We start from the raw sequence: 26,064 nt of genomic DNA, 5'->3' as shown, positions 1-26,064 counted from the left end.
GTATGGAAATATGTTAATATAAATGTTTCAGACATTACATGAAATTTCTAAAAATCTTATATGTTCTGGTATAATGTTATAAGTCATAATTCTAGTTATTACTTTAAAGTGTATATCTCAGAAATAACTAATTTTCTTGTCAACTGCATTATTATGAACTTTCATCAAATCTTTAACCATGGTCATTTTTAAGTCTTTTGTCATTTACAGACAGTTCTGGGTGTACTCTGATGCTTTTGCAAATATGTTCCTATAAAAGGGTTTCATCTTCAAGAAATTCATGGAAAAGACTCTGACAAGTACAGGTTTCTGGTACCTGACTGTACTGCTGAACTGAATGAATAAGCATTTTCAGAACTCTAATGAAAAACTGATGAGCTCATAAAAGTGCTAACAAAAGATCAAGATGAAAAAAAAATTAATTACATGGGACTGAGTGAACTGATGAGGATGAGTATAATTTTTGTGACTTTCTGTTTGAATTAAAAAAAAAAATCCCACAAGGACTCAGAGGCAAAGAATATACAAATCAATTTTCACTGCAAAGTAAAGGAGCTGTTACAGTGGAGGATTACTGGACTGAATGTCAATATTATGACATAGTGTGAGTGTGTTTCATGTTTGGTAATTGCAATCATTGTTGCTTTTGTTGTGGTCATCCATGTACAATGCTTGGTGTCAGTCTATTTATATCTTGTAAAAATAAAATACAGTGTGTGTGTGTGAAAAAAAAATAAAATAAAAAAATTAAAATAAAAAAGGAAATAAGGTTTTTACACATCACTTTAAACTCATGAAATGTTGACACTAATAGACAGTGATATATGTATAATGCATGTTTGTATATATTATGTAATACCTAGGGTAACCACTAAGAAGTCTATACAAGGAGATAAAGTAAAAAACAATATAGATAAAATGGAATTCTTGTGTTTTAGAAAGCAGGAAGAAAAAGTAGAAGAACAGAGGAACAAACAGAAAACAATAAGTAAAATGGCAGACTCATTCCTAATATATCAATAATTACATTAACTGTAAATAGCCTAAATACACCAATTAAAGACTGAGATTGGCAGAGTAGATTTAAAAATGACCCACATATATGCTGTCTCCATGAGATTCACTTCATATGTAACAGTATAGATAGACTAGAATAAAATAATGGAAAAAATATGCCATGTAAAATTAATTTTAAAAATCAGAAGTGGCCATATTAATATCTGGTAAAATAGACTTCATAATAAAGAGAAAAAATATAGATAATAAAAATGTTAAGAATGAGGAAGGGGATATAGCAACAGAAATGGAGGAGTCTAAAACTAACACACCATTGTAAAGCAATTATACTCCAATAAAGATGTTTAAAAAAAAAAGAAATGGAGGAGTCTTTACAAATTATAAAAGAATACCAAATACAGTTTTATAAATCTAGATAAAATTGACAAATTTCTAGAAAAGTAAATAATATAAGAATAAGCTTAAGAAATAGAGACACAGATATAGAGAACAAACTTATGGATACCAAGGGGGAACAAAGGGGTGGGATGAATTGGGAGATTGAGATTGACATATATACACTACTATGTATAAAATAGATAACTAATGAGAACCTACTGTATAGCACAGGGAAACTACTCAGTGCTCTGTGGTGACCTAAATGGGAAGGAAATCTGACAAAGAGAGGGTATATGTATACGTATAACTGATTCATTTTGCTGTACGGCAAAAACTAACACAACATTGCAAAGCAACTATACTCCAATAAAAATTAATTTAAAAAAGAATAAGCTTAATAAGAAATATGCATAAAACTATGTAAAAAATTATAAAGCTAATTAAAAACATAAAAGAAGATTTTAATTACTAGAGAGACATACCATGTTGCTAGATGGAAGTAGTTAATATTGAGAAGATGTTCATTCTTATTAAATTAATCTATCAATTCAGTGAATTCCAAATCAAAATAAAGACAAATTTTTATGAACAAGCTGAATCTAAATTGCATATGGAAGAGAAAATTACCAGAATAACCGGATTTTTTAAAAACTAAAAACAAGAGAAGATAGATCCATTGGAATTACAATAATGATAAAGACAGCAATACAAATAGCAGCAAAAGAATATAAATAAATACATTTGGGAAAATCATTCATTTAGGCCTGCTACTTTACATTTTATGCAAAATTAAATTCTAAATAGATTAAACAGCTAAGCAACAAGAAAAACTATAAAAGAGAAGAAAGTATGGGAGAATGTTTTTGTGATCTTGGGCTGAAGAAAGCTGTACTTTGCAAGACGCAGAAAGGAAAACTTGACAGATTTTAAAACATGAAAATCTAAATTAATCTTTGTTTCTAAATAAATATTTTATACAAAAATGAAGTGTGGTTGAGGCTGAAAGACAAATAATAAAGTAGATAAAATATTTGCCATACATATGATAGAGAAAAGGGTAATAGTCACAAAACATAAAGAGGCCTTGAAAGTCAATTGAAAAAAAAAAAAGATTATTTATTAAAAACATGGGAAAAGAGCTTTCCAACCCAAGCCTGGCAGAATGGCTCCTGCAAAGAAGGGTGGCGAGAAGAAGGGCCAGTCCGCCATCAACGAGGTGGTGACCAGAGAATACACTATCATCATTCACCAGCGCATCCATGGAGTGGGTTTCAAGAAGCATGCCCCTCGGGCACTCAAAGAAATCCGGAAATTTGCCATGAAGGAGGTGGGAACTCCAGATGTACACATTGACACCGAGCTCAACAAAGCTGTCTGGGCCAAAGGAATAAGGAATATCCCATACCGTGTCCATGTGCGGTTGTCCAGAAAACGTAATGAAGATGAAGATTCACCAAACAAGCTCTATACGTTGGTTACCTATGTACCTGTCACCACTTTCAAAAATCTGCAGACAGTTAATGTGGATGAGAACTAACGGCTGATTGTCAAAGTTTTCGAACCACCAAAAAAAAAAAAATGGGAAAAGAACATGAACAGGCAATTCATAAAAGAAATACAAATAACCAGTCTATACATGAAAACATGCTCAATCTTACTAGTACTAAAATTAAAACAATGTATTTTTTTCATGTATCAGATAAACAAAGATTAAAAAGATTATTAACACCATTGTTGTTAAAGATGTGGGGAAACAATCACTTTCTATACTGATGGTAGACATAGTGGCACAACTTTTTTAGTGTGCAGTTTGGCAGTCTATAAAGTTTTTAGTAAGTGTTCCCTTTGTTCTAACAGTTCTACTTGTAAGAATTTATCCTAAGGAAATAATAGAAAAATTGCATCACAGTGTTGCTTATAATACAACAGTCTAAATATCTGTTATGGAATCATTTTTACCTTTTGCAAAGAATTAGTTAGAAAAAGTGGATCACAAAAGAGTATGTGTAGTATGATCCCCTTCACATAAAGCTGGATAATTGTTAGCCTTCTAAATATTTTTTATGCCTACCCACATACACACACGTAAACCAAAGCTCATTGGATGAGATAATGTATAAAATGTTCAGCACAGTACTCGGCACATAACGTTCTACATATGGTTGCTGTTGTTATTATTGTCAGCATTCAGTAATCATTCTGTGTTCTGCAATCAGGCAATGTGCTAAGTACTTACAATAAATAAGATACTGTCTGTGAGGAGCTCTCCTCTCTTGGTCATCATCCCTTAGCATTTCCCATTCTGCAGCATCATTGGCTCTCAGATGAAGTGTTGAAATACAGGGTGGTCAACGAGGACTGTCTCATTTGTACCATCACCACCAGAAAGTTGGTTTAAAATAATTGAAAGATTCCCCTTATTTCAAAGTTAAAACCACAAAGATTGTTTTAAAATTCTCTTCATTTTAAGATGAAGGTGGAACCAGCTTGAATTCAAGTATCCTGGCAGCACTCCGAAAAATGCAGGATGGCTATTTTGGTGGGGCAAGGTAAGTGACCTGTATGCACTCAGTAGTGAAATGAAGTGAAATTTGGATGCTGGGTATAGTAATGGTAGACTTGTGATGCCTTTCTCTATATCTTTAGCAACATATACCCATCCTATTCCAGGAGCTGGTGTTTGATAGATTGAATCAAGGAATTTAATGTTAAAGAGAACGGTTGGAATTTTTCCCCACCCTGTTCTTTGCCTACACCCCATAAATTCAGTGGATCAGGAAACTTACCCTGGAAGGAAGGAAGAATGGAAGGGAGGGAGGGAAGGAGGGAGGAAAGTAGGTTACTGGACTATTCAATTCTCACTGCTTTTCTTTTTTCCCTAAGTTTTTATTTTGAAAAATTTCAAGTAGACACAAATATGCAAGAATCTTTTTGAATACCATATACCCTCCCTCAAGACTCACCTGTTAACATCTGTCCCACTTGTGTGTTCTCTCTCCCCCCTTCCCTCCCTTCCTTCCTTCCTCTCCTCCCTCCCTTCCTCTCTTGTTCCCTACCCTTCTCCCTCTCTCACACATACATATGTGCGCACGCACACACACACACACACACACACACACACAGGCACACACACTTTTTTCACTAAAGTGTGTGAGAGTTAGTCAGAGATATCATGACTCTTCAACCCTAAATACTTCAGTTTCTGTCTTCTAAGAAAGAGGGCATTCTCATACATGACTACAATATAATCAGCACACTCAGAAAAGTTAATATTGATATGATACTATTATCTAATACAGAGTCCATATTCAAAATTACCCAGTTGTCTCAATAATGTTTTCCCATAGCTTTTTTCCCACTCCAGCTCCAATGAAAGATCACTCGTTGGCTTTTAGTTATTATATCTCCTTGATGTCTTTTAATCTAGAGCAATTCCCCAGCCATTTGTTAATATTTCATTACAATTTTCATTACAGTTTTAAAGAAAGAAGGTCAGTTATTTTGCAGAATGTCTCTCAGTTTGTTTAAAATGTTATCTTCTGAGTTACTTTCCCCTGTCTGAGTTTACTCATTGGTGACCTCACAATGGACGTGTCTATTGCTTGCCAGCCCTTCCATGGGGAGAGCGCTTCTCTCCATATTCTTCATAATCCTCCATTCGTGTCTAGATTCCATTATCCTTTCTCCAACAGTCTTTGACCAAATGGCTTTAGCTTTCATTGATCAATCAGTTATTACTAATGGGGTTGTAAAATCATGATTCTGTGTTTCTATCATTCTTTGTACATGTATTAGTTGGAATCCTTCTGTTAAAAATTTAAAAAAGCTCTCCCTTACCCCCTTTAATTTTGTAGTTTTATTGCCAGCATAGAGTCATAGATTCTTATTTTATATTTATGTCATGATTCATTCCAATTTCAGTGTACATATTATTCAAGATCTGGCCATTGAGAGCCCCCTCAAGCTGACTTCTTTAGAAAATCAGTATTATTGACTTTCCCTTTGGGTTTGGATTTTGCAATTGGCTTTATAAGTAGGGGAAGATATGGCTTACAATCTACTATAATTCTTAAAATTGTCAGATACCGTTTTTTTCTTTTCAAAATGGTCTTTTTGAGTATTTTTTGAAATGATACGACAGATTTGTGGTGATTTATCTTCATTCTGTCCTAGCTTCTCTTGCAGCCAATGGAAGTTTTTGCCAGATATTTGGCATAGTTAGCAATGTAGTATGTGGCAGTGAAAGAGAGCAAAACTGATCTGCTGGTGGATTGTGAACCCATAATTGTAGTCTTTATTAACATAGTACCCTAACCTATACTACACTATGTCTAGGAGTGCTGTAAATTTTCACTTTTACAAAATTTGTACTAATGTATAAACGTTAGTAATCCCCCAACAGAGCATTCTAGGTATCCTTTTTATCACTAAACTGTGTTGTTTTGAAAATGATTTCCTCTGATTTTCTGTTTTCTGTTTACCCTCTTAATTGTCAGGATTCAAACAGGTAAACTGTCAGAGTTTTTGACAACATCTTGCTGCACACATTTGAGCTTTATGGACCCTGGACCTGAGGGTAAATCGTACAGTGAAGATTATGATGTCTATGATAATGAGCTGGAATCTGGTGACTGGATGAATGGCTATGGTTCAACCAGTAATGGTAAGGAGGCTTCATAAATGCACTGGCCTTGCTGGACAAGAATACAAAGTATTGTTGAGCATCCTCCTTAATATTTCTCACTGCCAGCAGTCTCACTTCTATTTAATACACCTAGATTTCTACTTTTGTTTGGCTTCACTTTTCATTCTTCTACTTACCTTTGGTTTCTGGTCTAATATCCCTGTGGTGATTGTGGAGTATAGAGTTGGACTATCCCTTACTAAGGTTAGGGGAGATTTCTCTCCCAGGTACATAAAATGACTGGTACTTTAAAAATGGGAGGAAGCAATGGTGAGTGAGAGATATTTAATCAAGTATGTAGTAGGAAAACTAGACATATACGTACTGCTTTTTGACATTAAAAAGCATAAAAAGTATAAAATTCCATCAGAGTTCTTTTATATAGACTATTATATAATATTCTATAATTTTATATTCTAATATATTCTATATATTCTAATTTTATATAGTTCTTTTATATAGAATATTATAGGGGTACATCAGAATCTCTGGGGAGGTCTGTGTAGTTTGAAAAAGCCGATTTGGTACGCCTATTGCTTTCATATTACACCTAGACAAATAACGCAGAACAAAATCTAATTGGCTTCTAGGAATACAAAGATGATATAGTGAGAAAGCATCGTGGGGGCCTGAGAAACACCCTAAAGTGTTAAAATGCTGACCTAGGCAGGGCAAACATTACATTATTTGAATCCCACAGAGAGAAGGGCCGGTGGGAGTGAATTATTGTTCTAGTTATGTAAAACATGGTTTGCCTGCTTTCACTGTCTGGTTTTCTGACTGTTAGCCTATATCTTAAGGCAGCCAATTTCTTTATCTTAAGAGTGGTGTGTTGGAGAGAAGAAAAATAAATAAATTAGCTTTCCTCAGTGAGCTAGCAAGCATAATCTCATATACAGTAAACCAAAACACTAGCAGTCAGAAGGACTATTTTCTCATTTGGGCTCAGCATTTACTCACCTAAGTACCATTTAATTCACTCTGTATTTGTTTTTGTAAGATCTAAAATAGTGTGAATTTCTTTGTTTGAAGAGTACATTAAATACAAGGTTATTTCCTGTTATCGGTAATACCCAAAGTCATGATATCTATCTTGGCATAAGCTGAAATATTTTGAAAACCAAATAAGACTGATCATATATTGAGGTTGTTTGCTATTGCATAGGTAGTTGTGATTTATATCTGTAGCACTCATTCTCTTAGATTGCTTTCTTAAATATATCTCTTTAATGCTATGTTTTACTAAGCTTGATATTATGCATTCTGAGTCACTTTCCCCTGTCTGGGTTTACTCATTGGTGGCCTCACAATGGACGTGTCTACTGCTTGCCAGCTCTTCCATGGGGAGAGCGCTTCTCTCCATATTCTTCATAATCCTCTACTCAAGTGTCTAGATTGTATTCAAGGTTATAATATTTGTCATTAAGATGTCACTGAGTATGAGGTCCACTCCTGCAGCTCTGCTAGTTCCCATTAGTCACATCAGAGAACAGAAAGACATCTGGAGGGTTCCCCAGAGGTAATCAAAATCCAGATGATACATGACTGACGTAGCAAACTTCAGTATTGATCCAAACATTGGGCTTTTCCAACTATAAATGTTGCAAGTGTTCATGTGAAATCTGAAATGTTAAGCAGCCACAAGATATATGTATTTTTTTTGGTTTCCATTATCCATAGTCAGAGATAATGTTATAGAAGGTGTTGGGGGGAGGGAGAGACCAAGAGGATAAGGACTATATCTGTCTTCTTCAGCACTGAAACCTCAGCACCTAGTACACCACCTGGTCCATAGTGGGCAATAAATATTTGGTGAATAAATGAAGGGGGTAACAAAAAAGACCAACGTGTGGTCAGTAGTCCTTTTGACACCAGTGCCACATGGAGCTTGTTCTTTCTTTAGCAATTGTAGCTGCCATTTGTGGAATCTGTCTGTTTTCAGGTAGGCTCAATGTTTAGTAGATTTTTGCCCTTCCCCACAAGTCTCCTCATACCAGTGAGACTCAAAGGGCCCTGTTCTACTCCTCCTCCACCACAACTGCCGCCACCACTACCATCACACACACATACATAGATTATGAAATGCTCCACCTGGCCTATAATAAGCTCATACTACTTTCAGGGAACCTGATATTGTCTCAACAAAGTTGAAGAACAGGTGGATCCTGGTAAGTGGGTATAGTTTCTGAATAGTAAAGCTACGAGATTGTATAATGATCACCAACTCCTTTCCCCCATGAGCTAAAACAACCTGGTTTTGGTGCTGTGTTGTGGGCACAGGAGTCAGTCATTCTGTTTGGTGGGGTAGATTGTGAAGTAACTAAAATGTTTATTTTTTTCTCTCCCCCTCCCCCCACTAACCTTGCAGCTCGCTGTGGTGATGAAGTTGCTCGTTATTTAGATCACCTTTTGGTGCACACTGCTCCCCATCCTAAAGTAGCCCTTACCTCACAGAAGGGAGGGCTAAATCGGTTCCGAGCTGCTGTGCAGACAACCTGCGATTTAATGTCCTTGATGACCAAGGCCAAGGAGCTGCATGTACAGAGTGAGTAATGCCATGACTCACTGGAGTCAGGAACAGGATGACATGAAACCCAGGATGGGGGTGGGGTGTTTATTACAGTGTAGGCAGGAACTTTGTTTTGTTCACTGCTTTATCCCCAGCATCTCAGACAGCACCTAGAACATATTAGATGCTCAAATATTTGTAAAATTAATGAATTTTTACAATTAAAAATGGGTAATTAATGGGTATAGTTTTGCTATAGATAGTGCTGTGTAGTCTGGTTTAACCAGTTACATAGCAAGAAGAGACAGAACAAGAGACATGGAGCATATTCAATTTTAACATCAAAGTATTAAAATGCGGAAAGGATTTTTTCCTCCTTTGGAAAAGTTACTAATTTGGAAGTAATTTTATTTAAAGGGAAAGCATTGCAGACTATTACAAGATAGCCTTGCAATGGAAAGGGAGATATTCCCCCTTAAGTAAGCTAAAGCTGGTTCCTTAGGCCAGCTGTAACTTATACAGTCAGTTGTTCCAGCAGTGTAGAGCTGTATTTGTCAACTACAGTATCATTCTTCAACAGCTTTACCATTCTTCTCCCCAAGACTACTATCCTCCCTCAGTAGTATTCACAGTGGAGGATGTCTTCTACCAGACGTTGCCAGGAGTAGTCATGGTTCCTAAGAGTGTTCATTACCTGTATGATAGCTACATATGAAGGGACAGAAGGGCTCCTTGGCCACACCTAGAGGACCTAAATGTTTACATTTCACAGATGATGAGAATGATTGAGATGCATGATCTTACTGTCTAAAATTTTATTGACCATTACTAACCAAAGATATTAAACATGATCATTGGGGAATCATTTAACAGTTAGAAAAGGGAAAAGCTTAGCATACATAGCCTTTGCGTATGCTTCCTTGACAAAGGGCTTATGCAAAGACATCAGTTTTATTAAGTTATACTTCTTGATTGTGAATCAGGAAACTTGAGCTTAATTCCCAGCTCTGCTACTTACTTGCTTGAACAGTTATCTGAGCTCTGTATCTCTCTTTCTGTATCTGTAAAATGGCAAAAATGACAAGAGAGTCTCTCCTTAGAGGTTATGGTAAGTGTTTCAACAATGACCTGTAAGTAAAAATCTTAGGAATATCTCAAAGTTGGTCAGCCACTACATTTTTTGATTCCCTAGATAGGGTCATCCATTTATCTGTTCTCAAGCAATTCCAACTGCTAGCGGCCAGATATTCTTCTGGGAGGGTCCAGAAAATATAAAATGTAACTGGGTTCTTTCTGTTATATGTGGTAGTCTATTAAAGTATCAGTGATAGCACCATTGTATTGATTACGTTCGTAGAATTTAATATCTTATATGTCCAGCTGATGCTATAATTCTAGATATTCCATTCAAAATATGTTTATTGATTGATTGAATATCCTTTGATTTATCTGACCTTCATATTTCTTTTCTTTGCTATTACCAAGAAAAGGTAAATTTCTCATTCTTGTTCTATAAAGAACCAACCCATATGTAACTTCATTGTTGAGGTCAACTGTGCATTTTTATTAATCTCTTAATTATCTAAGCTTTTCCATAAATATCAACCTCTTGCAGATGTACACATGTATCTTCCTACAAAGATATTTCAGGCTTCCCGGCCTTCACTCAACTTACTTGACTTACTTCATGCACCACAAGAGGACCAGGTAAATTTGCACAGGAGGTATTTCTATCAGCTTTTTGCAAAACTGCCATTCTTACAGAAAATAATAGAACTAGCCATTATGGTTTCTGCTAGTAACTGGTGGTAGGCAAAATGCCACCATGGTGAAGACATATGTCCTTTTTAGTTCACTTTTTAAATGGGCAAGTTTTTCTAGTCAGGCTTAAGAAAACTAGATTGCTATATCATACATTCTGAAGGTGTCATTGTTTTTGCTTTACTTTTTCTCAAAATTTAGCAAACTCTTATGGAAAAGGTTTAGAAAGTGAAAAGATCAACACTCTAGGGCATTATTTAAGGTGATCACTTGTGGATTTTTTTTGTCTTTTCTCAAACTAAAGGTTCCCTCTGTTCGTGTAGAAATACATCTTCCTAGACACCCGTCTGGGGAAGTGGACTTCAAAGCACTGGTTTTACAGTTGAAGGAGACCTCCAGCTTACAGGAGCAAGCTGATATCCTCTACATGCTATATACTATGAAGTAAGTGATGGATATTATCAATCTACTTTCATGATCATATAGAAAAGAAGTATAGCATAGTAAATATAGCACTGCTCTGGAGTCTCGCTGATGTGGATTTGAATAGTTTTGCAACCTACCTACTGTGTAACTTTAAAGTCTCAATTGTCCTCATTTATAAAATTTGGATTATACCTACCTCATAGAATTGTTGTAAAGATTAAAACAAGATAAAATATCTGCAGTCTCTGGGAATAAAGACACAGACCTACTAGAGAATGGACTTGAGGATATGGGGAGGGGGAAGGGTAGGATGTGACAAAGTGAGAGAGTGGCATGGACATATATACACTACCAAACGTAAAATAGATAGCTAGTGGGAAGCAACCGCATAGCACAGGGAGATCAGCTCTGTGCTTTGTGACCACCTACAGGGGTGGGATATGGAGGATGGGAGGGAGGGAGATGCAAGAGGGAAGAGATATGGGAACTTATGTATATGTATAACTGATTCACTTTGTTATAAAGCAGAAACTAACACACCATTGTAAAGCAATTATACTCCAATAAAGATGTTAAAAAAAATATCTGCAGTCTCTAATACAATGCCTGGTACATAGTAAGTGACTAATAACGTAAACATTATTATCATTATTATGGTTATTTTAAGCCTCCATTATTTGGTAAAATCTATAGATAAATAAATTTTTAACTCAAAAGAAGTAAGAATATGGAGGCTTACAGGAAAAAAAAAAGTAGCATTAGTGAGTGTTTGCTCTGTGTCAGGCATCCTCTGCTAGGTACATTTTATCTAGGTACCCCTAACTCTAGGTACCTTGAACTCCTCTCTCCTGTCCCCCAAATTCCCCCACAAAATTACCTGTTCCTCCTCATTTATTCATGTTGTCAGCACCCTGAAGAGGCAGGATGGACCCCCGCCCTCCCCTAATTTGTTTTGGATGTCAAGACTGATGATGCCACACAAATACCAGAAGGGTGTGGGTCCTTAAAAAGCAGAGAAAGAGGCTGGATTTGGAATTTTATTATGATTAGGAGGTGAGGCTGGGATGAGGGTTCATTCTCAACGGCACCAAAAGAGGGAACACTCAGACTTTTTTATCAACTTGCTCAGACGTAGGCTGGAAAGGAAAGGGGAGTGGTAGGACTTGAAAGCAGTCAGCAGTCAAATATCAAAAATGGAGTTGCTTCTATGAAATTCTCCATCTCTATTGTTGGAATCAACACCTACCTAATCATCAAGCCTTCTCACTATATCCAGTTAATCACCAAGTCTGTCCAGTTTTACCTCTAAATATTTATCTTCTGCATCTCTAATATTGCTGCCTTCATTCAGGCCTATGTCTCTCCCTAGGACTGTTGCTACAGTTTCCTAACAAGTCTTTCTACTTCAATCTAGTTTTCCTCAAACACATCCTCAACAGAGGAGGGAGAGTAACTTTGATGATATTGCCGAAACGCCCAGGCTTATACAAAAGTAGAGAGAGTAGTGTGATGAACACTTTTAGACCCATCTCCCAGCCTGAACAACTATAAACTCATGGTTAATCTTGTCACATCTATATTCTCATTCTCTCTTCCTCCTGGATTATTTTGAAGAGGATACCAAACATTTTATCATTTTATTCCTAAATATTTCAGTATTATTTCTAAAAGACGAAAACCTCTTAAAACATAACCACAATGGGACTTCTGGTTCTGGACAAGATAGAGTAAATGCATTTCTCTCTGTTCCTCCTGCTAGGTACAGGAGGACATTATTTATAAAACAAACATAACAAGATGTTGAAAGGTGGAGAGAAGGCGGCAGACTGGCTAAGGACCTCATGATTCGAGGACTGAGAGGGTGCTGACATCCCCAGGTTTTCTTTGTTGCCTCACTGGGTGCTGGAGAAGCCAGCAGCCTGAAAAGGCCAGTCAGTGGGCACAGACAACAAAAGCCCTAAGGAAAACCCATTCTTCCCAGACAAAGGGCTAGGAAAGAGGCACTCTAGCAACACAGACAACTTTTAAACAATAACCACTCTATTCCAGCCAAGCACCAGAGAAAAATCTGCGGTGCTACCCCTGTCAACAAAGGCTGAGTGGAAAGCCCAGACTTCTGCTCTCACCAAGGCAGGCACTGCTCCACCTTTCTCACTGCGAGGGGAGTGTCAAAGAAGGCTAGGTAGGGATCCGGGACTTTCATCCCCTCTAGGTGGTAATGAAGTCCCCTTGTCCTGACTCCAGAGCCTATGCCATTTCCATCAGATTATGGTGTTTAATGAGTAAGTAAAAAAGGAAGCTGAGAAGCCCACCAGCACTGAAGTCAAAGTTTTACACATCCAATTTTATTAAAAATAGCCCAAACATATTTTAAGCCATTTAGGGCCTGCCTGCTTTGCAGCCTCCTCAAAACTCAACCTGCATCTGCTAGCAAGAGATAAGCCCTGGGCCATGAGTGTCCCAAACCATTGCTGCCATTCAGAGCTTTCTAACCTAGAGCCTCCCCACAGTGCTACTGAGGGACTACACCTAGACCTGTAACCCCCCTCCTCCCCTCTTCCCTGGGAGTTCCCTTGCCCTCCTCCTGTTATGGATGGTAGAACTTGTGCCTTATATAAACCTCCTGACAGTCTGATGCTGTGAGGGACTTCCCCTCTCATACAACCCTGTCCAAGTGCCAACTGTTAAAGCTTGTTATGTGCTACTACCAAGGAAAAGACATGGGTTTTATTACTCCGATACCTTTATTCCTTTCCTTTTTCCTTTAGGGTAAGGCAGTCTGTTCAAAAAGTATTAGTTGAATACTTATGTGCCAGGCACAATGCTAAATGCAGAGTAATGAAAAGATAGAGAAGGTGAGAAGAGATAAGGGTTAAGGACAGAATGACTAATGACTGTAGCTTGAATGAAAACTGAAGATTCAGCAGGGTCATTGGGATAGGCAAGCAAAGGCTTGAAACACTCATGCTTTCCTACCAATTCAGATGATCCATGGTTGACTGCCAACTCTTCCACTCCTAACACATGAGTTTTCTTCATCTAATCCTGTACATACTAACTTCACCATAACATCTGATCAAAACCTGTAATCTCACTAGAACTAGTACTCTAGTATCAAACCACTTGAGTAGATTGTTTGATGTGCTGCATGGTTTTTAATACACTTGGAATTCTGCCCAGTATCCCTTGTGGATTTGAGTAGAAACTGGGAGGTGGGGTTTCCTATGTCTATTGACTAGTATTCCTTCTGTGAGTTGTCTGTTCATAACCATTGTTTGCTCTCCATTGGATTATTTATATTTTTCTTATAGTAATAGTATATATTACTATTTTGTTTGTTATATTTGTTGCAGATATTTTGTCCAAGGTATTTGTGTTTTAACTTTGTTCATATGCTTTTCTCTATGCAAAAGTTTCGGGGTTTTTTTAATATTTATTTATTTACTTATTTGGCTGCACCGGGTCTTAGTTGCAGCACGCAACATCTTCGTTGTGGCATGGGGGATCATTAGTTGTGGTACGTGGGATCTTTAGTTGCAGCATGTGGTGTCTAGTTCCCTGACCAGGGATCGAACCCGGGCCCCCTGCATTGGGAGCGTGGAGTCTTAACCGCTGGACCACCAGGGAAGTCCCAAAAGTTTTGTTTTATATAGTCTTTTCTTTTTTGGCTTCTGAGTTTCTTATCATGCATGGGGAGAACCTTCTCCCCTCCCAGAATTTAAAAATATTTTAAATACCTTTAAGAATTTTAAAAAATTTAAGTCCTTAATCTACTCAGAATTCATTTTTATGTGTCTTCTTACTCAACATGTCTAAAGTCAAATTCAGTCTTTACCAGAAACCTACTACTGCCTGACGCTTTTCATGGTATTATCATTCTTTCAGTCACCCAGACTTGAAATTGTGTCAACACCTTCAAGTCCTTCTCGTCCCCTGCCTCTCCCTACCACATCACCACCACTACTGTTGGGAATCAGTGACCAAACCTATATCCTCTATAATCTAACTTTCGACCTTTATCTACCATTGCTCCCCCATCACAATGTGAATACTGCCACCAAAACAGCCTGCTACTTATCACATCCAAAACAAAGCCTGTATATGACCACTTTCAGACCTTGGTTCATGTTTTTTCCTCTGTCTGGACTACTCTCCCTTTACCACATCCCATCTCTCCTCGTTGGAATTCTAGCTATCCATCAAGGCCTGGATCATCTGTCACCTCCATGAAACTTTCTCTGATCCCTAGGAATAAAAAGGATCTTCCCTGATTATGAGATCTCATAACATTTATTTTCATATTATTTATTTTTATTTTGACCATTTCAAACTTAGAGAAAAGTTGTAAGGATAGTACAAAAAAAAAAGTTCTGAGAAAACCATAATTCAAAAAGAGTCATGTACCACAATGTTCATTGCAGCTCTATTTACAATAGCCAGGACATGGAAGCAACCTAAGTGTCCATCAACAGATGAATGGGTAAAGAAGATGTGGCACATATATACAATGGAATATTACTCAGCCATAAAAAGAAACAAAATTGAGTTATTTGTAGTGAGGTGGATGGACCTAGATTCTGTCATACAGAGTGAAGTAAGTCAGAAAGAGAAAAACAAATACCGTATGCTAACACATATATATGGAGTCTAAAAAAAAGAAAAAAAAATGGTCATGAAGAGCCTAGGGGCAGGATGGGAATAAAGACGCAGACCTACTAGAGAATGGACTTGAGGACACGGGGAGGGGGAAAGGTAAGCTGGGACAAAGTGAGAGAGTGGCATGGACATATATACAATACCAAATGTAAAACCGATAGCTAGTGGGAAGCAGCCGCATAGCACAGGGAGATAAGCTCGGTGCTTTGTGATCACCTAGAGGGGTGGGATAGGGAGGGTGGGAGGGAGGGAGACACAAGAGGGAAGAGATATGGGGATATATGTATACATATAGCTGATTCACTTTGTTATAAAGCAGAAACTAACACACCATTGTAAAGCAATTATACTCCAATAAAGATGTTTAAAAAGATAATAAAATTAAATTAAAAATTAAAAAAAAAACAAACGTTCTGGATATCCTTCACCCAGATCCCTCAGATGTTCACACTGAGCTTTAATATCTCTCTCTCTCTCCCCCCTCCCTGCCTCCCTCCCTCCCTGTCTTCTTCTTCATCATCTCATCATCATCATCACCACACACACATTTTTTTTCTGAACCATTTGACAGTATGTGGCAAACATGATCCCCTTCTACCCCCAGATACTTCTGTGTGTATTTCCTAAAGACTAGGAATTCTCTTATATAAGCACAGTATAATTGCCAAAATCAGAAAATTAATGTTAAGATAATACTGTTATCTAATCTACAGACCTTATTGAGATTTGTTGGTTGTCCCAATAATGTCTTTATAGCAAAAGAAAATCTAAATGATGCATTTCATTTAGTTCTTATGTGTCCCTCATCTCCTTTAATCTGGAACAGTTCCTAAGTCTTTATTCTTAATGTTATTGACATTTTTGAAGGATACAGACCAGTTGTTTTACAGAATATCCCTAAATTTTGGTTTATCTGATGTTGCCTCATAATTAAATTCAGGTTATGCATTTTGGGCAAGAATACTACTGAAGTGATCCTGAGTTCTTCTCAGTGTATCTTATCAGGAGGCACATAGTATTGATGAGTCCCATTTCTGGTAACTTTGACCACTTGGTTAAGGTAGTATCTTCCATGTTCCTCCGCTGTAAAGTTACTATGTTATACTTCAAAATTAAGTATCTTGTAGAGATGTACTTTGAGACTGTGAAAATATCCTGTTACTCTTCAGACTTTCATTCACTGTTTCTTGAATCCATTTATTCGTATAGTATAGTATAGTATAGATTTAGTTTTATTATATTAAACATTTATATTATATATAATTTGATATATTGAATAGATAACACATTATCATGGTTCAAACATTTTAAAGTACAAAAGGATACAGCGAAGGGGTAAAAAGTCTTTCTCCCACCTCTGTTCCCCAGATACCTGGTTCCCCTCCTCATAGGCAATCAATACTATTGATTTTTTGTGTATCCATCCAGGGATATTTTATGCATATATAGGTAAATACAGATATATATGTGTTTACTTTTATACCTGTTTACCCAAATGGTAGATTGAACACCTTTTCTTAAGTTTAAAAGCCATTGGTACTTATTTTGCCAGATGTTCTTTTGTTGTTTTTTATTTTCTTATCTATTTGTTGGAATTCTTTTTTTTTTAACCTCTTAATCTCCCTCACCTATTTCTCTCCTCCCCCCACTTCCCTCTCCTCTGGCAACCATGTTTGTTCTCTGTATCTATGATACTATTTCTGCTTTGTTATGTTTGTTCATTTGTTTTGTTTTTTAGATTATATAAGTGAAGTCATATGATATTTATCTTTCTCTGTCTGACTTATTTCACTTAGCATAATATCCTCTAGGTCCACCATCCATGTTGTTGAAAATGGCAAGATTTCATTCTTTTTTATTGTAGAGTAATATTCCATTGTGTGTGTACGTATGTGTGTGTATATGTATATGTGTGTGTGTGTGTGTGTGTGTGTGTGTGTGTGTGTATATATATATATATATATATATATATATCTCACATCTTTATCCATTCATATTGATGGGCATTTAGTTGCTTCCATATCTTGGCTATCATAAATAATGCTGCAGTGAACAGAGCTGTGCATATATCTTTTCAAATTAGTGTTTTCGTTTTCTTCATATAGATACCCAGAAGTGGAATTGCTGGATCATATGATAGTTCTATTTTTAAGGGGTTTTTTTTTGCCTTTTTTGAAAATTTTATTGAAGTATAGTTGATTTACAATGTCATGTTAGTTCAGGTGTACAGCACAGTGATTCAGTTTTATATATATATATATATATATATATATATATATATTCTTTTTCAGATTCTTTTACCTTATAGGTTAGTACAAAATATTGAGTATAGTTCCCTGTGCTATATAGTAGGTCCTTGTTGGTATTTCTAAGTCTTTGAGGAATCTCCATACTGTTTTCCATAGTGACTGCACCAATTTACATTCCCACCAACAGTGCATGAGGGTTCCTTTTTCTTCACATCCTCACAAACACTTGGTATTTCTTATCTTTTTGATGATGGCCATTCTGACAGGTGTGAGGTGATATCTCATTGTGGTTTTGATTTGCATATCCTTGATGATTAGTGATATTGAGCATCTTTTCATGTGCCTATTAGCCATTTGTATGTCTTCTCTGGAAAAATGTCTATTCAGATTCTCTGCCCATTTTCAATCAGATTGTTTATTTTTTTTGATGTGAATTGTATGAGTTGTCTATTTTGGATATTAACCCTTCATTGGATATATCATTTGCAATTGTCTTCTCCTATTCAGTAGGCAGCCTTTTTGTTTTGTTGACAGTTTCCTTCTCTGTGCAAAAATTTTTAGTTTGAGGTAGTCTCATTTGCTTATTTTTGCTTTTGTTTCCCACACCTGAGGAGACATATCCAAAAACATATTGCTAAGACCAGTGTCAAAGAGTATACTGTCTATGTTTTCTTCTAGAATTGTTATAGTTTCAGGTCTTACATTTAAGTCTTTAATCCATTTTGACTGTATTTTTGTATATGGTGTGGGAAAGTAGTCCAGTTTGATTCTTTTGCATGTAGCTGTCCAGTTTTCCCAGCACCGTTTATTGAAGAGGCTGTCTTTTCCCCATTGTATATTCTTGTCTCCTTTGTTGAACATTAATTAAACATATAATTGTGGGTTCATTTCTGAGATCTCTATTCTGTTCCATTGGACTGTGTGTCTGCTTTTGTGCCGGTTCCATACTGCTTTGAAGACTGCAGCTTTATAGTATAGTCTGAAGACAGGGAGCATGATTCCTCCAGCTTTTTCTTCTTTCTCAAAATTGTTTTGGCTATTCAGTGTCTTTTGTGTTTCCATACAAATTTTAGAATGCTTTGTTCTAGTTCTGTGAAAAATACCATTGGTATTTTGATAGGGATCGCATTGAATCTGTAGATTGTCTTGGGTGGTATGGTCACCTTAGCAATGTTAATTCTTCCAATCCGTGAGCACGGTATGTCTTTTCATTTGCTTCTGTCACCTTCAATTTCTTTTATCAATGTCTTATAGTTCTCTGAGTACAGGTCTTTTACCTCCTTAGTTAGATTTATTCCTAGGTATTTTATTCTTTTTGATTCGATTTTAAATGAGATTGTTCTTAATTTCTCTTTCTGATAGTTTATCGTCAGTATTTAGAAATGCAGCAAATTTCTGTATATTAATTTTGTATCCTGCAACCTTTCTGAATTCATTGATGAGTTCTAGTAGTTTTTTGGTGGAATTCTTTATACATTAGGAAAATTGGCCTATGAATTGCAAATATTTTTCTCAGTTTGTAATTTGTCCTATGACTTTGCTTATAGTGGTTTTTGCAATAAGAGTTTTGTATATTTATATATACATATATATATAAATGTATCGATCTTTCTTTTATGGCTTTTGGTGTATAGTTCACAGTTTAAAAGTCCTCTTGACTCTGAAATTATAAAATAGTTCTCCCATATCTCTTTTAGTACTTTAACATTTAAATTTGATACATTTGGAATTTTGGTGTACAGTGTGAGGCATGGATTCAACGTTTTTTCCAGTTGGCTACTTGATTGTCTTAACATCATTTAATAAATAATCTACCTTTTATCATCTATTAAATTCCCAATTTCATAGCACTTCATATATCTTTTATGGTACTTCACAGTTGACTTGTGTTATAGGAACTTTTACGACAATAATGTATATGTGTGTGTGTGTGTATATATATGTGTGTGTATATATATATATATATATATATCTTTTAAAAATAAGCACACATTCTTCTTACTTCTTCATTAGTTCCCTAAGTGTAGCATACTTTCTGAACTTTCAGTAGTTAAATTAAATCTTTGACTTTAATTTCAGCTACTTTGAAGCCCATTAAGAGGGTAAAAGAATGTATTTTGTCAAAACACAACTGAAACTAAGACTTATTCTTGTTTAGGTATTCGGCTTTCAGTACTGACTTAAAAATAGTTTTACGAGAATTCGTAGTAAATAACATTCATTTCCTAATGCGAGAGACCTATCAAAAACAGGCATATTCACTATGACGCAAACAAAATATTGTTGCCTGTAGCTTTATTTATAATTAATGTAGACCTGCCTTTAACATTCCAGAGGACCTGACTGGGACACTGGATTGTATGATGAAGGGAGTGCAACAGTCAGAGAGCTGCTTACTGAGCTCTATAGCAAAGTTGGAGAAATTCGTCACTGGGGCCTGATCCGATACATCTCTGGAATCTTAAGGAAGAAGGTGGAAGCACTCGATGAGGTACTATAAATTCTTCTTGAATTTATACCAAATCTAAATGGAGGTGCTTTTTAAAAATTGGTTTCTGCAGTTGTTTTTTAAGGCAGTCACCACAGCATCTAACCATTTAAGATGTTGTTTTTCCCACATAACATTTCTGATTATCAGGTAGCTTTTTTTGTTTATGAATGTCAAATATATAATACTGAAGCATATAAACTGTAGACTTATAGAGGTGTTATAAACTATGAGAATTCTAGGTCTTAAGAATGAATTTATACTAGGCTAAAAGTTCCTACCTTTTAGGAGATAAAAATACTTCATTGTTCCTTCCTAGAAATCCCTCTTTTCTGATCTTCATCGCATTTCCTGAGGAAAAGATTGATGTGTCATTAAGTTAAGGGGGAGCAAAGGTTTCTAGGCTGAAAAGAGAAAATTTCGTGGAAATGTGAGGTGTTATGGAAAGGATAATACTATTATACTATTTATTCCTAGGCCTGCACAGACCTTCTCTCCCACCAGAAACATTTGACAGTGGGACTCCCTCCAGAACCTCGAGAGAAGACCATCTCTGCGTTAGTATGGTTTTTGTTTGGGTTTGATCAAGCTTCTCTGAGACTTTAAGGAGCTGTGTGGACTGACTGCAATTCTCTTGTCCTAATCTATAAATGGATGATAATGTCCTACGTGTGTGAGCTTCTATCAGGGACAGTCGATGTGAGAATGTTGGTAGTGATAGGACATGAGTAAATGAAAGAGAAGGTTCACAGGGAGTAGTACTCAAATGTATTTTGCTCTTTTGGGGTTTTTTTGTTTGTTTGTTTTTACTTATTGGCTTTACCAAACGTTTTATTCAAAAAACAAACAAACAGGGCAACTGGGATTAGCCCCCACAAAAAATCAGCTATACTCTAGACTTTGTTCCAGGCCTCTCTCATTGGCTTATAGATGGCTGTTTTTTCCTTATGTCTCTTCACATTTCTTCTCTCTCTGTGTGTCTCTGTGTCCAAATTTCTCACTTATACAAGACACCAGTCATATTAGATTAGGGCCCACCCAATTACCTCACTTTAGCTTACCTCTGTAAAGACCACATCTCCAAATAAGGTCACACTCTGAGATACTAGGGATTAGGATTTCAACATAGGAACTTAGAGGGAACACAGTTCAATCCATAACACCTTACTCCTGGCAAACAGAACCTTTTATTACAAATCAGATCAATTTTGTGGCTACTGTGGGCAATCCAAAGGAGATGGCATGCCCCATGCCCCCAGAGTGCTTAGTATCAACAGGAGAGTCAGAAGTGTAGGAGGGTGTGTGTGTGTGTGTGTGTGTGTGTGTGTGTGTGTGTGTGTGTGTGTGTGTGTGTAAACTGATGAAACTATAAAAAATCAGTATAACTCTATAAGGTATGATTGTAAAGTAATAAAATGGCTTCCAAAAGGCACAGCTTAGATTTAGTTTACTATTTTTTAGCCATAATAGTTACTTGTCAAATGTTAAGAATTAACCATGAAAGACTGGTCTGGAAGGACGTCATGGGGTGACTTTTAAATACAATTTGGAAGGAGAAGGGCAATCCAGGCTTAGAGACGGGAGAGCAGAGCTCTCCTGAGTTGATATGGGCCAGAGTGCTTTGGGGAGGCAGTGAACTTTGAAGACTGAAAGAACCAGAATGCTACCAGTAATGATGAGATGTTGAGACACTGACTTGGACTTGGGAGGAGCTTTTTTATTTTCTCAATAAATTTAGCTTTAAGTAGTTGCAGAATTTTGTCTTTCTTCACTGTCCTCTTCCTTAGACCTCTGCCTTATGAAGTACTCACTCAGCTGATAGATGAAGCCAGTGAAGGGGACATGAGCATTTCAATTCTTACACAGGTGAGCAGAATTATAAAGCCTAATCTGATGATTGATATTTAAAAGTTTGCTTTCAATTGATCTGGCAATTTCTGAAGACCACAAAATAAGCCTTGTGAGATCTAGGGCATAATTTTTGTCTATATTCATTCCATGCACAGGAAATAATGGTATATCTAGCCATGTATATGCGAACTCAGCCTGGCCTCTTTGCTGAAATGTTTCGACTTCGAATTGGTCTGATCATACAAGTTATGGCAACAGAACTGGCCCACTCCCTTCGATGCTCAGGTATTCAATTAAGTAACTGTTTGAGGCAGAATTCACTTTTAATAGAGTTCTATTGAGTTTTGAATCAGGAGGGAAAGGAAGCTAAAAGATTTTTATCAGTAGCTCAGAAGCTGCATATAGCAGTCTTGTTCCCATGTTAGTCAGTCTCTATACAAGTCAAGGGACTGCTATGACAAATTTATATATTAGTTGTCAACTTCAAAATTCACCTCCTAGGGGCTCTGCACTCCCAATGACATTCCTACTAACTCCTAGAGTGATCTGAGACATATATCAAACTAAGTGTGACAGACTGGGTTCGATTCTGATTCAGGCATGGCCACCTCTGGCTGTCAGATTGAGTCACCACATCAGTTTGATTATAGTGTCATTATTCTGTCTAGTCAACATCAGGATCAAATAAAGGAAGGCAATATTTCTATTCATATTTATCTGACAAGACTCTTTTTGATATTAGCTATAGGTATATTTGGCAAGGTAGCAGTTTTAGTTAGAAGAATAGATGGGGCCTTTGGAAGCTGTAGCACAGAATTATGGGGGGACCCCGTGGCATGACTATTTTTTCCTTCGGTATTTGATTTCAACAAGAATGGCAAAGTAATAGAGATAGAGATTGAATACAAAGATAAAATCACAGTTGCAAAACTCAATTTTAGCCATTGTTTCAGTTAAATTTCCCCAAAAGGCTTTTAATTGAGCTGTTAGCAAGTAGCTAAATTTATTGGTTTGAATCTAACCTAAATTACATGAGATAATGTATATTTAAATAACCCTTTAAAGGAATAAAGCTAATGATTATTTTATACCTAGCATATGCCAGACACTGTACTTTTTGCTTTATATTTACATATATTATCTCATTTAATCCTTACAACAACCAACTGGAGAAGGTATTTTTATCTCACTTTTACTGATTGTAAAAGGAATTGAAACTCAACAAACTATTGGATGTAAAATAGGCTCAAGGATGTATTGTACAACACGGGGAATATAGCCAATATTTTGTAATAACTGTAAATGGAAAGTAACCTTTAAAATTGTATAAAAATTTTAAATTCTTTAAATAAAGCTAATGAGCAGTTTTTTAAAAATGAAACTCAGAAAGGTTAATAACTTGCCCAAAGTTACATAACTGGTAAATAGTGAAATTTGAGTCCAAGTCTGCCTGATTCCAAATGATCGCCAGTTCAGCCCATTGTTATAAGATTACATGTATATATATATTTTTTTTTCTCAAGCTTTGGTATCAAGTGTTTTATGAGAGTCTGATTATTCAATAATAAACCTCAAGAAGGGATAAATCCCCAAACATTCTTCACTTTTCCTTAATTGCCCATTACAGATATTTTTTTTCTTGTGGATTCATCAAACCATGGCTATTTATTTATTCTAGGATAAAGTCAAGATCCCTGGGTCTGATATTCAAGACCCTCAACAGTCTGGCCTCTACCTCCCACTTCAACAGTACTTCCCACTAATTTTATCAGTCCCCATCCTTGGAGATTGATGTCTCCTCTTATTTCCAAAGCATTTATTGTCTATACCTCTTATTTGGCACTTAGTATAGCCATGCCATGTTTTACTGTTGTTTATCTTGTTTACATGTCCAGTCTCTCCCAAATAGTTGGTCAGCCTCACATGGTCAAGTACCATGTCATACCTGTTTGTACTAACATTGCTTAAAATCATGACCTACATGTAGTAAACTCATAATAGGTGTCTGATGTTGATGAACAAATTCAAGTTATCTTCTCAATATTCTTCATAATTTCATAGATTCATATCTATTCTCTTTTTAAATCCCCATATTTCCAGATGGAGAGAAGTTTTGATTATTTTAGCCCATCTTCATAGATACAATCATTGCTTTCTCCGACTGGTTTCCAGTTCCATTGTGCTCCTTTCATTCTTCCCACTTTCAAATAAAGATTCTACTGAGTATCCTAATGATGTGGAAGAGGGGTGAAGAAGAAATCAAGGGCCTAGTTAATCCATAAACTGGATAATCAGTCCTTAAATTATTAAGAATCTGTTGGAGGATGAATGCCTAGGCAGTATGGTGCTGGAAATTTATTTTTTTTAACATCTTTATTGGAGTATAATTGCTTTACAATGTTGTGTTAGTTTCTGCTGTATAACAAAGTGAATCAGCTATACGTATACATATATCCGCATATCCCCTCCATCTTGTGTCTCCCTCCCACCCTCCCTATCCCACCCCTCTAAGTGGTCACAAAGCACCGAGCTGATCTCCCTGTGCTATGCGGCTGCTTCCCATTAGCTATCTATTTTACATTCAGTACTGTATATATGTCAATGCTACTCTCTCACTTCGTCCCAGCTTACCCTTCCCTCTCCCCGTGTCCTCAAGTCCATTCTCTACGTCTGCGTTTTTTCTTCCAATCAAGTGACTCAGAAATTCTAAGCAAGAAAGGAAATAGAGAAAAAATAGGGTGAGAGTGGCAGGTCAATTAGAAATCCCTCTGTTCTAACATTTCTGCTGAGTAGCTGAGGAAGCCACAGATGGCCTGATGAGTCTCAGTCCTTCAGCCATGAAGAACCTCCTGCATCACATTCTCAGTGGCAAGGAGTTTGGTGTGGAACGAAGCGGTAAGGTTGAATCACTGCATTTCTATTTCAGAATGTTTGTTTTAAATGTCTCATTGATTTTAAAGTGTTTTTCTTTTATCAGAGGAACTTTTCTCCCAAATAAATAGGACCCCAGTACATGAAAGTTAAAACCAAAGCTGTCTTCTGGAACAAGATTTGGAAACCACTGTGTGTCTTTTTTTCCCTTAAATGATATGTCAATTAAGTAGATTACTAGCATATTTTGTTTTGGACTGTTTTATACATTCCCTTACATTATCTTAAGACTCTACTTTAGGACAACTAGCAACCTGTATCATCTGAAACTTTCTTGTATTCCAGTTGGCAATAATTCAGTAGCACTTATAGTGGGGTGTGTGTGTGTGTGTGTGTGTGTGTGTGTGTGTAGCTGCTACAGTGCACCTGATATATCCTTTCACTTTTAAATTCAAATACATTTAGGGGTCTATCACAAATTAACCTTACATCTGCACTTGGTGGTTTAGTAGTGGTATTTGATATCAAGTACCTAAAACATCAGAGCAAATGAAAAGAGTTATCTCTCATGCTTAACTTTTAGACTTAGAATAAATAAATATATAATGTCAGATGGATGGATACTAGACCTTAGAGTGTTATAAAGCAGTGTTCCTCAAGCCTTACTGTTCATAAGAATCACCTGGGTATCTTGCTAAACTGCAGGCTTTAATTTAGTAGGTCTAGAGTTGGGCCTAAAATTCTAACAAGCTTCTAGGTGAAGCTAATGCTGCAGGCCTGTGGACCACACTTTGAATAGCAAGGTTTAGTTGGTTGTTTGGTTTTTATTATTATTAACATAAAAGGAGGACATACATCTAAGTCTTTTAAATGTGGTGGAGAAAAAAATTTGAACCTGATTATCGTCCCTCTTTCTCTTTAATCTGTCATGCTATATAGTTTGTCCCACTGATTCAAATATCAGCCCTGCTATTTCTATCCGTGAGATTGGTGCTGTTGGAGCAACCAAACCAGAACGAACTGGGATTATGCAGTTAAAAAGTGAGATAAAGCAGGTAAGATACTACTTGGGAACTGAGCTGGGATACTTTCATATTTAAGAACATTCTTTTGGACTCAGACTTTGTTAAGATCATGTATTTTGTTTCATATTCTGAGTTTAATTTGAGCCATT

The 26,064-nt window shown here is 36.4% G+C and overlaps 2 protein-coding genes across 6 annotated transcripts in view; both read left to right on the top strand.

Annotated features, from left to right (window-relative positions):
* The window catches only part of PHKA1 (phosphorylase kinase regulatory subunit alpha 1), a 136,311-nt gene that overhangs the window by 97,168 nt on the left and 13,079 nt on the right, over nt 1-26,064 (top strand). For all 5 annotated transcript variants that reach the window (XM_061178030.1, XM_061178027.1, XM_061178029.1 and 2 more), the window contains 11 exons: nt 3,866-3,944; nt 5,892-6,058; nt 8,448-8,624; nt 10,204-10,295; nt 10,654-10,793; nt 20,015-20,171; nt 20,646-20,725; nt 21,956-22,034; nt 22,175-22,304; nt 24,813-24,914; nt 25,830-25,945. In XM_061178030.1, coding sequence (XP_061034013.1) covers nt 3,866-3,944; nt 5,892-6,058; nt 8,448-8,624; nt 10,204-10,295; nt 10,654-10,793; nt 20,015-20,171; nt 20,646-20,725; nt 21,956-22,034; nt 22,175-22,304; nt 24,813-24,914; nt 25,830-25,945 — 1,319 coding nt within the window. The remainder of the gene's footprint in view (nt 1-3,865; nt 3,945-5,891; nt 6,059-8,447; nt 8,625-10,203; nt 10,296-10,653; nt 10,794-20,014; nt 20,172-20,645; nt 20,726-21,955; nt 22,035-22,174; nt 22,305-24,812; nt 24,915-25,829; nt 25,946-26,064) is intronic.
* Nucleotides 2,555-2,941, top strand: LOC133082185 (large ribosomal subunit protein eL31-like). Its single transcript, XM_061178668.1, has one exon. It carries the CDS (start codon nt 2,558-2,560, stop codon nt 2,930-2,932), a length of 375 nt encoding a protein of 124 aa, XP_061034651.1. The 5' UTR covers nt 2,555-2,557; the 3' UTR covers nt 2,933-2,941.

The sequence above is a fragment of the Eubalaena glacialis genome, chromosome X, assembly GCF_028564815.1.
Source record: "Eubalaena glacialis isolate mEubGla1 chromosome X, mEubGla1.1.hap2.+ XY, whole genome shotgun sequence".
NCBI classification, from domain to species: domain Eukaryota; kingdom Metazoa; phylum Chordata; class Mammalia; order Artiodactyla; family Balaenidae; genus Eubalaena; species Eubalaena glacialis.
This window is presented reverse-complemented; position numbering and strand designations above follow the sequence as displayed.